Source organism: Juglans microcarpa x Juglans regia, chromosome 4D (genome assembly GCF_004785595.1).
Source record: "Juglans microcarpa x Juglans regia isolate MS1-56 chromosome 4D, Jm3101_v1.0, whole genome shotgun sequence".
Classification (NCBI taxonomy): Eukaryota; Viridiplantae; Streptophyta; class Magnoliopsida; order Fagales; family Juglandaceae; genus Juglans; species Juglans microcarpa x Juglans regia.
In genome coordinates, this window is record NC_054600.1 from 26,765,203 (window position 1) to 26,776,153 (window position 10,951).

A 10,951-nucleotide genomic window follows, 5' to 3' on the forward strand; every position below is an offset into this window, starting at 1 on the left:
GTCTACTGAAAAAGACAAAAAACAGCCATTACGGAGACTTTTCAACGCAAATGAAGCAAATAAGGTCAGATAGAATTAAATATAAATGCAAAGGAGGAGATAAAGTAAAAGAAAAGAAAAAGTTTAGGCGTGCCCCGTGAAGAATGATGAGGAAACTGCTCAGACTTTTCCTAGGAAGGTATCAATAAAGTTGATGGGTCCAATCCAAGGAACCAAGAGGCATGATGAGCAATGATTCGAAGGAAGGATGATTATATAAAAGTTGTTTCTAATTAAGTGTCCACGGATGATTATTCAAATATTCTAATCGAGAATGCTTTCATAAAGAAGGCAAATGAGTAGTTGTACGTTTCATACCAAAAATATCTACATGCATGGAATGAAAATGCCAAATCAAATCAAATACTGAAATGCAAGCTCCGTCCAGAAATCAACAAGCACATCTTTCGATTATGCAGTAAGAGATTCTTTCTCTACGTCTTCGACGGTGAGTCGAGCTTCAGATGGCAATTTTCTAGAATTTGGACAGAAAAAGATGCTACTACAAACTTCGTCATATCATAAGCTCATTCAGTAAAGCTAGCAATAAAAATGACAGAATAATTACAAAAGGCTTCAACAATCCTAGAAGAAGATGCATAGCTAGTGATTTCAACAATGTTTGACAGATTAATCCCATCACTAAAGACATTGTTCAAGTGTTGAAAAATCATAACTAATGGGGCGTTAAAAAAATAGATGGAGCCTAAAATCAATGTGCACCCTCGGTGGTGCAATGAGTAGTAACCAACTTTGTTTTTAGTAGCATACCTGCAGAAAATCTACCTACTTTGTATTTTGCATATTGATAACGGGAAGTATCCTCCCTCAACTAGCTTCTAATTTCCCTTATTGATGAAAGCATGCTTGATTTGGAAAAAAAAGAAAGAAAGAAAGAAAGAAAAGGAGACAAGTTTCGGTAATTCAGATCAGTCAATGACTTACCTTGTAGATTGAGAACTATGACCAATTATTGACAACCACTCCCAACCGTCTTTATAATATATCAACAAGATTTTCTAATATTAATTGTAATGATACACAATGAATCTAGTCCGATAAATAATATTTTAAAAAAAAAAATTTAAAAGAGTATGAGAGGATAATTATAAGTGTTTCTCTGTTCGGAAGTGACCACAATAATATTTTATTTGTCAAGAACCGTACAAGTTAGAGAATCACAAGCGCTCCCTCAAGTCATATTTGCATAATTTATACACCAATACCATTAGAAAATTCGATCAATTCTTAAAAGGCTAGAGGAGTTAACTTGTCCGATGGATCCAAAAAAAAAATGTTCCATTTTATTCGATTCTAATGATGTGCAGAACCCTGATCAAATGTTAGCCACTGCTAACTACTATGGTATCTGTTGCAGCAAGAAAGGGCTTTACAATTACAGCAACTCCAGCTCAAAAACGTTTTGTCAACTGTGTCACTATGCATCTATCATTGCTCTGAGATGACCGCATTTCAGACATTTGAAAAAAAAGAATGTATGGAATATGGGTTCGGTTTCAGTACAATCAACTGAACCGACTCTTCTATTAATTGTTCCATTTATTTCAGTGGGCCATAGACCATGGAATGGAGAAGCTTGAGAAATTGAAAGCAGTCACAGTACCGGGCCACTTCTACTGGATGTTACGTCAGTGATGGGGGAATCAACGGGTGGAGAGGATAGGCGTGGCCCACCATTGGAAAATGGTGTTCATTAAACCTATATAATACATTTACATGGGTGGAGGTTTCAGATATTATGAAGTAAAAGTAAACGATAAAATGGGGGTAATTGACTAAAATACAGTTTTGCACTTGGACCATTAAATTACCAAGACAAAATAGAATGGAGCGTTTTTTTCGTATCCATTAAATCCCGAGCTATATAATAGACTCAAAAGTACTGTCTAGAATAGAAGAGATACTCTATGTAGCATTAAACACAGTGGGATGGGCTTCCTAATGCGACACGAAACACGCGAGAGGAGTCGGGATGAAGTATTTACAAGTCCAAATGTGTTCATGCAAACCTTGTTTAAAATTCCAAATACTTTAATTGAACCTAAGCAGATTATTATTATTATTATTATTATTATTATTATTATTGACATGGAACCGAAACCAGTTAGTGACAAAAAAGAAAGAGTATATTTTCCGTTAGGAATTCATCTCGTTTTGTTAAGAACTTGTAGCTGATGGGAGTTGGATTCAGAGAGAGGGAGGGAAAGAAAGAAACTAGATCCTGATCCCTTACAAGAAAAGATTGCTGCTGCACCAGGAAAGAAGACAGAGTAGAAAATTTCAATTGATGTAAGTATGTATCAAGCTATATATAGCAGTCAAGAAATAGTTACGATTCAGAGAGAAGAGTTTCTTACATTTCAGGGACTGACAGATGAACATCGTGCTGTAATCTGTAAATCATTTAGTGATGGAGAGTATCACCAATAATCACCACAAGAGCACGATCCATTATCAAAGTGGTGAAATCGCTTTGAATCTCGTATGATGATAGTACGCTTCTCGACCAGTGATATGAACTTTGCAGTGTTGTGACAGTCACCACATATTCTAAGATTCTTTGTTATAATTAAAGGGCCTGCATTAGTCACCAAAAGGCCAAATGCAATGGCTAGCTTCTCACTGTGCTCATTGATCATATCCTCTTTAACCTCCTCTTCAACATCATGTAGAACAAATTCTGTCTTAGACACATATCCAACCTTTCGGATTTTTCTAATCAGCTCTTCCAATTTAACACGTATCTTCTCCCACTCGGGGTGAGATCGATCGCCTACTACAAAGCGGTGGATTTTGTTTCCTTGTTCAATAATACTGCAGCCAGGGTTTCTGATCACACCTCTGTCCTTCATTAAAGTCCTTACCTTCGATGCATCTTTCCATAGATGACCAGCACAGTATATATTGGAAAGCATGATATAGTTTCTGGGGTCTGATGGGTCTAAAGCTATCAGTCGCTCTGCGGCTTCTTTCCCAAGTTCAATGTTACCATAAATCCGACAAGCACTAAGGAGGGCCCCCCAGACTCCAGAATTCGGCTCCATTGGCATTTGTATAATCAGGTCATAAGCATTACTCAGAAGACCAGAGCGACCAAGAAGATCAACCATGCAGGAGTAGTGATCCATCCGGGGTTCAATTCTATATACTTCAGACATGATCTTGAAGTAATACTTCCCCTCCTTGACAAATCCTGAATGGCTACAAGCATTTAACAAATGCGTGAAGGTCACATGATCAGGAACCAAACCTTCCTTGACCATGCTTTCGAAGAGCTCAATTGCTTTTCTTCCACACCCGTGCACAGCATAGCCTGCAAGCATGGCTGTCCAAGCTACCCTATCTGGATTAATCATCTCTCCAAAAACCTTGTGTGATGCATTTAATCTCCCTAACTTGGCATACAAATTCAAAAGTGCAGTTGCAATTCTTTCATTTGCATTGAGACATCGACTGAAAATTACACCATGAATGCCCTCTGCTAGTTTTCCTACACTTAAATCTTCACAAGCCTGAAGCAAGGCCACCACAGTACCTTCATCAGGCTCAACTCCAGCCAATCTCATCAAATTAAAACAGCCCACTCCTTCCTCTGGAAATCCATTTTGGTTGTAAACCATAATCATAGAATTCCAGGAAACAATATTCCTGATAGGCATTGCCTCAAATAATTGACATGCCGCATCTAAATAACCACACTTTCCATACATATTGATAATAGAATTAGCAACCTTAATTTCCAACAACATACCCATTTTCAGCGCAAAACCATGAATGTACTTGCCTACATCTAGAGCTCCCACATCGGTACAGGCTGGGATTACAGATAAGAGCGTAACCTCATTAGGTTTCATTCCCATCACAAACTTCATCCTGAAAAGTGCACACATGCACTTGCCAACAAAGCCTTTTTGAGAAAATCGGGAAATTAAAGAATTCCAGGAGGCCACATCCTTGCTAGGTATTTCATCAAACAACTTCTGTGCATCTTCTGTACCGCCAAACTTGATGTAATTAGACACCAGCTGATCACCAATAAACCCATCGCTATAATTTACCGATTTGACAACGCGGGCGTGAATTGCCCGGCAGTGCGAGACGGAAGAACAAGAGTTTATGGCGAGAATTAGACTGGAAACAAGTGGTTCTGGATTGGTATATCTTTGAGAGAAGACTTGAGGGAAAAGGGCAGTGTGGGTTTTTCTCCGGCCCAAGAGTTTGTATAGAATCAGAGCGCCATGATGAATGTAGGAGAGAGCACGTGATGGGAAACAAGATATCGATACCATTTCCCATCATAATCTCTGCTTTCCAAACATCCCTCTAAAACTCTGACTTTGAGATGAGCTTTGTGGACTAGGAACCCACTTCAGCACGTACGCATCCGAAAGTACAGTTCAGCGGAGGTCCCTATGTTTGGGAAGAAGGCTGCATACCGTTTTAATTTCTCTTCCCATACGAGCAGATCAATAAAACAGATGCTATCTTTGTAATTAGGATACATATATCTACTGATTAAAGCTAACTTCTACTTGAACTTCGTTTCAACTTTTCAGCTCTACGCCTCAGCACTTTCAAGAAGTGTGTACATTCCCCTGATTGCTTCTCTTCCATTGTATTGAATGCGTCAACGTCTGCATACTCATGGAATTTGCCAATCTCTCATCATCATGATAGGAGATCTTGCGCTGTTTTATTTTTATAAATGGTATGTGCCACACCCAAGTATGCACATACATTTTACTGACTGTGTCATGGGTTTTGAAAGGTATTCAATTCAAAGTGAAAACCCCGTTTCTCCCTGCATGGTCGTAGTGTAGCACACGTTCTCGATCTTTGTTCATATTTTTATATTAATGTAGCAAAATATGCCAAGAAGTCCGGTTATCATATGCAAATGGTATCTTTAATAAGAATTTTATTTCCTTCAAGAAAGCTTAAGAGTAATAAAGATGAGTCATATCACATTCCATTCTCAACTAATTTTATTAATTCAATGAGATATATTTACAATCTTAAAGTATGCAATCTTAGAGTAATAAAGATGAGTCATATCACATTCCATTCTCAACTAATTCTATTAATTCAATGAGATATATTTACAATCTTAAAGTATGCAAGCCTCGTACACTCATTTTAAAAAAAATTGCATAAATCTCATATCCACATAAAAAAAAAGAAAAAAAAAATTCATTTTTTCCATGTTGGATTCTACTCTTTTAAAATGAGTGCGCAAGATTTGCGCACCTTAAGATTATATATAGCATTACTCTAGTCTAATAATCAATCAATCTTTTATGTCTCATATTGTTAAATTTATTTTATTGTACATTTTTATTATTAAGTTGATTACTTAAAAAAATAATAAAATGATTGAACCACGAAGCAAAAATGATTAATCATCGGGATGCAGCAAAAAATTTGTACTGTTCATATAAACAGTAATAATCAGCACAAAAACTTTTATTGCACCCCGTGAATTTTTCTCGTGATTGTATCAAGACTCGAAAAAATAACCAAGTTGAACAATAAAGAGGTATGGAAATCCTAGGATGATAACAATTTAGAAGCATATCACGATAGACTGGTTGTAATCGAGCTGAGTCGAGCCAAGTCAGTCTTTGGCTTTTCGAGTTCGGCTCGATTCAAAATATTCGAGCTTGACTCGATAAATTAAACTCTTAACTCGAGTTTGAGCTTGTCCCACAAATGAGTTTGAGTCGAGCCAAGCTCGAGCTCGAGTTTGAGCTCAAATTATTTATTTTTTTATTTTTTGAATAAAATTTAATAATTAATAAATTAAATAAAAAATAAAAGATTTAATATTAAATTTATATAACTTACAAGTAGAACCTCTATTGAATTATAAAATTTTAAAAAAGTTTATAAATAATTAATATATAACTAGTTGATATTTATCCAAAATTATAATCTATTACATGCATACATATAATATTAATACATACACTTAATATGATAGTATATATCTATTTCATATATGATTCTCACGCATTAGTATATGAAATTATTAAATTTTATCGACTAATTATTATACAAATTGTAAAATATACCTATGAAGCATATTCACTATAAAGACATAAATAATTAGATTACATATTATATATTTAATTATAAAAGTAGTATGCTTATATTATTAATTAATACATATATATGTATATATACATAGGTGTATGTATATATTTATTAATATATAAATGAGTTTTAATCGAGTTGAGCTAATAAATCGACTCAAACATACACGAGCGAGAATTAACGAACTTTAACCGAGTCAAATCAAGTTTTGTCAGATATGTGTCATTTACGAATCGAGCGCGTATCTACTTTCACGAACGAACTTTTTTTTTCACGAATCAAGTTCGATTCGAATTTAACCGAACGAACTATCGAACAGACTGGTTCATTTATAGTCCCAACGGATAGTGATGCAAGTCTTTCTATAGGACTGAAGCGAGGTCAAAAGTCCCAAGGCCAATGCCCATAGCGACGAAGAGTTGGTTTAAGGACTTGGAAAGAGGCCTTGTATTAAAATCCCTACGCCATTAAAGGCCGATAGTTTGCCCTATCGGCAAAGACCAGTAGCCAAGTTAACTTGTGATGCAACCAAGTCTTTTGGGCATGATGGCAGAGACCCAAGAAGACCTTTCCGGCACCTCTTTTTACCATTTTTTTTTTTTTTAAAGGTAGCTCATCCCCAGTTAAGGAAGCGGTGTCCAGCACAATTGGGAATGTCACTCATGCATTCAATTTTCTGTATGACTTTCTGCCAACCAGAATATCAAACAGCAACATCAGCGACATGGGGTAATATCAATATGCATGGAAGAGATTGCGGTTTTCTAACAGTACCATGTATAGAGATAATTGTACAACTCAAAAAGTTCCCTTAAAATTCTTTTGGTTTTGGCGGCTCCCTCTGTTCTTTAATCCCTCTAGTCAGCTCTCTTAACTTCCAAGTTCCATGGTTTGACTGAGATTCATTCTCTCTTTGTACTCTTTCAATTCTCTCTTGTATCGTTCTTTGTCCTTCAACCCAATGTTCTGGTAAACCTACAAGAAAACATCACAATCAAATGAAATTCAAGTATTCAAAACTTTTACTGATCTCAAAGATTAATCATGATTAATATCAGACAGATTTCATTCTACCATGCAAGACAAATGATTCCACAAAAGAATAACCCAAAAAAAGTTAGCATTGTGTCTCATTACCATCCTTTCTTCTGGGCTGAGGTTGCTCCATGACTCACCGATCATCTTTGTGAACTCCCTCTCTCTGTTTGGGTACAAAGCTTTGAGCTTGTAATGCTTCTCTGCAAAGAAGAAATTATAGCCACTGCGATTCGGTTTTGGGTAGTTGGGGTCTCCCCTTCTTCTACTTCTCCGACGACGACGACTTGAGTGGCAAGGATTATGAGTGTATGGTACAATGGCACTGTTAGATTCAGGAACAGAGACTGAAGAATCTGGCTGCTCCGGATGGTAAAGTACTCCTCTAAGAGTCTCAGAACCCAATTTCACAGATACCAAATAACCACAATCGAACTTCCCTTCAATTGTTCCAGTAGCTGAGAAGCATGAAGGGCCTGTAAGATAGGAAACAAATAGTGATATAAACACAATAAGTTCTGCCGATATCTCAGCTCATCCAATCAAATTCAAAGCAAAGCTTAATTCAGAGATTACAAACTTGAAACTATGACTTCCCATAACAGTTCATGGTAAGAAATTCATCTTTGAGAATTGGGCAGTCACAGCAAATAATAATCATTTCATTTTGCTCGCATATCAGCTAGAAGAAGCAAGATCCACTCTTACTATATGAACTCAGAAAATCACAATATGTTGCGCAAAAAAGTAATGCTACTCTTCATCTTTAATTTCGTCAAAGTTGACCACTTAATAAAAGCCACTCAAAATGCAACACACCAGCCAGTTTGACTTGGAAAACAAAGTTCAGGATGAAGGAACATTCCTCTATGAGTAATTATGGCACAAATCTCCATTTAATCAGCCCCGTTTGGATGTTGAGCTGAGTTGAAATGAGTTGAGTTCTTTATGAATAATAGTGAGTTGAAATGGTGGAGTAAATTTTGTGGGGCCCACTTAAGATGAGTTTAGATATATTTATGAGAAGTTGAACAAGGTGGTCGGTCCCGCATGTAAAGAGGTGTTGGAGTTGAAAAAGGTTGTGGGACCCACGTGTAAAAAAGTTTTGAGTTAAGATAAGTTTATTGATTTGAAAGTTAGGTATTTATATGTTAAATGCAGCTTAAAATTAGACTGAACTGAGTTGATCACAGTTCAGTCCAAATTCCAATCAGGGACTTTGGACCATGAGTTGAAAGATATCGACTTTTCAACTGATATTGAAACTAAACTCATTCTCAACATTTGGAAGACGACAGCCTCATATTTTCTTAGTATAAGATAGTAATGGGACCCAGCGCAAAGGGAGAGTGAGAAATCACTAAGATAGACATGCACATCAAGCATATCCTAAAATCAAAAATAGGTTAACCACGCAACCCGCTTGGTGTCCCATAAATTAAACAAAACATTTTGTGGCAGGGAAATTAAACCCAACAACACATATGTGTGGTGTGGTTGACATTCACTTTATCCTCTTGTCTTAATTATCCATGAAGTGAAATAAAGATAATGGAAAGACCAGCTTGCATTAATATCCAAGGAAAATCGTGAAATTAATGATGAGAAATATGATAATACCTTCAGTAAGTGGTTCCACATAATCTGTAGTCGTTTTGGGGGAATATGCCACTAGAGCCAATTCAGGTCTCCACAAAGGGTTGCTTGCAGGAAATGGAACTGGACAAGAATAAAATTGACAAAAAAACATAGAGCATAAAGAGCAGAAAAGATATCGGATCAAGAAGCAATAATCAAGGACAAGATCAAGGAACAAAAGTGCCTCTTAAAACAAAGGACATGAAAAAACACAAAAAATAGGATGTAAAAAGGATCAACTACCTGTTGGGGTAAACACAGGACCCTGTAGCTTAAAAAAGTAAACCTGCTCATAATGGTAAAGAAGACCAAAGTAGTGTTTCCTCAGTACAAAAGAAGCGCTCGTTGTTGTTGGAGAGAACCTGAAAATATTACCCACTTCCCTCCATTTCTTCTCAGCAACAACCTACACGTTTGTTTCCCCTCTCAGCCGGAAATCCAAATGCACTCCAAAGTAAGACTGAATTTATTGGATTTTTTACATTGAAGGGATTAGACAAAACCGAACCTTTTCGTAACCGCCTCTTTTTGTAACCTCTGCATAAAGAATGTGCAAATCTAGCTCCTTGCCCCCAATCACAGGAATCCTTAAGAATACCACAGGGAGAAATAAAGGAGGATTAAAGAACACAAACGCATGAATCAAACCTTAAATTAATAAAAATACAAACAAGGTTCAAATAGAAAAGAAGAGTTTTATTTGTTTAATCCCATTTGCATAGATCCCATGAAAATCGCATAATCAGCTATCTAATGTTACAGTATTCGATGTGGCAATCCCCGAATATAATAACCGACAGAAGAAGGGGGGGAAAAGAAACAAAAAGGCTTACATAAATTTGGTGGTCATCATAAAATGGAAGCGCCTCAAAGTGTCCCAGAAGACTATAGGGTCGCTGACAACATCCTCATGGGAGGCAAGTGGAGCAGGGTAATGCTTACCCTCCACTCCATTCCAGCCCTTGTTTCTCCCTCCCGGCGACATTTTTCACGGTCGCCGGTAAATCAATGAAGCAATAATGAAGAGTCAAAAAGACAGTGACATATATTAATGACGACAATAAATAAAGATGATTTCTAAGATAAGATCGTAGTTAAGGGGCTGTAAGTCTGGCCGAAGTTGATTTAAGAAGAGGGTTGGCCGCGTGGGGGGAGGAACGGTTACGCAAAGTTGGCTTTTTGTGCCATTTTTTAAAAGAACGCCAAAGCTCTGTTGCGAAGTCCTAATGCTTATTTATTTTTCACAGGCTACGTTCATAATTACACGCCACTACTCTCTCCTCGCTATCTCACGCTCTTTCTCGTGGCACTCGAAGTCTGACATCTCTGCAGCTGCATGACCAGACCAGTGATGACCCTCTCTTTCTCTCTCTTTCTCTTTCTCTCCAAACGTTGACATGCAATTGGGCTTCTTGTTCTGATAGCGTCTGAAAGCGTATCTTTAGGGTACATTTGGTGGTAGATATCTGAGGAAACTTTAGGGGGTTGATATAGTGTGTGTGTGCGCACTCGAGTGTACTGCTGCGCAAGTTACAGAACGGTATGTGTATCATCAGGCTTGGATCAACAATGGCTTGTTTGGACGCTGGTTAATCGTTCTGTGGATCTGCTTTTTATCCGGTTTCTATGGTAGATCATCTTTTTATCCATCGAAACATGTTTGGGCCTCCCATACATGAGCTTGACTGGGTGGTTTGAGATAGCTTACTTGGAAAATCCTTTTATTTTGTTTCACATGTATATTTGCTGACTCTGAAAATCACGTGGATGGAACACAACACGATTATCTAGTCTTTTTTCTTTAAGATTGGCTGGACTTGAAAGACCCAGACAGGGATTAGTTGCCTAAACTCACATGTAGAACCAATAATAATGGTCTGGTTTGTGAAATCACTTCTTCAAGCTGTAAAGACAAACCCTTTTAATTAATTATCTGACTAAATTCAATTCTCGAATTTGAAGAGTAATAAATATATCATTTGAGCGTTATAATGTTTAATTATGTCCATAAAACAGCTTTGAACAATTTGAACTTTAGTATTTAATGTTGTGTTTACGTTAGATCATTGAATTCACTCAAAACGTTTGGAAAGAATCTCAATAGGTAAATGCAATGATATCCAAT

The 10,951-nt window shown here is 36.9% G+C and overlaps 2 protein-coding genes across 4 annotated transcripts; both read right to left on the minus strand.

Moving 5' to 3' along the window:
- Positions 1–2,054: 2,054 nt before the first annotated feature.
- Positions 2,055–4,882, minus strand: LOC121261592 (pentatricopeptide repeat-containing protein At5g40410, mitochondrial-like). 2 transcript variants are annotated; one of them, XM_041164033.1, is made up of 2 exons: positions 2,418–4,882; positions 2,055–2,305 (listed from the first exon to the last, which is right to left on the minus strand). In XM_041164033.1, exon 1 carries the CDS (start codon positions 4,347–4,349, stop codon positions 2,481–2,483), a length of 1,869 nt encoding a protein of 622 aa, XP_041019967.1. In that variant the 5' UTR covers positions 4,350–4,882; the 3' UTR covers positions 2,055–2,305; positions 2,418–2,480. The 2 variants fall into 2 exon arrangements, with proteins under 2 accessions (XP_041019967.1, XP_041019966.1); XM_041164032.1 differs by having other exon boundaries at positions 2,055–2,308.
- Positions 4,883–6,790: 1,908 nt separating this feature from the next.
- On the minus strand, positions 6,791–10,429 carry LOC121260908 (high mobility group B protein 9). 2 transcript variants are annotated; one of them, XM_041162986.1, is made up of 6 exons: positions 9,660–10,429; positions 9,335–9,413; positions 9,070–9,232; positions 8,809–8,907; positions 7,291–7,646; positions 6,791–7,128 (listed from the first exon to the last, which is right to left on the minus strand). In XM_041162986.1, exons 1-6 carry the CDS (start codon positions 9,809–9,811, stop codon positions 7,024–7,026), a joined length of 954 nt encoding a protein of 317 aa, XP_041018920.1. In that variant the 5' UTR covers positions 9,812–10,429; the 3' UTR covers positions 6,791–7,023. The 2 variants fall into 2 exon arrangements, with proteins under 2 accessions (XP_041018920.1, XP_041018919.1); XM_041162985.1 differs by having other exon boundaries at positions 7,291–7,664; positions 9,660–10,428.
- Positions 10,430–10,951: the final 522 nt, after the last annotated feature.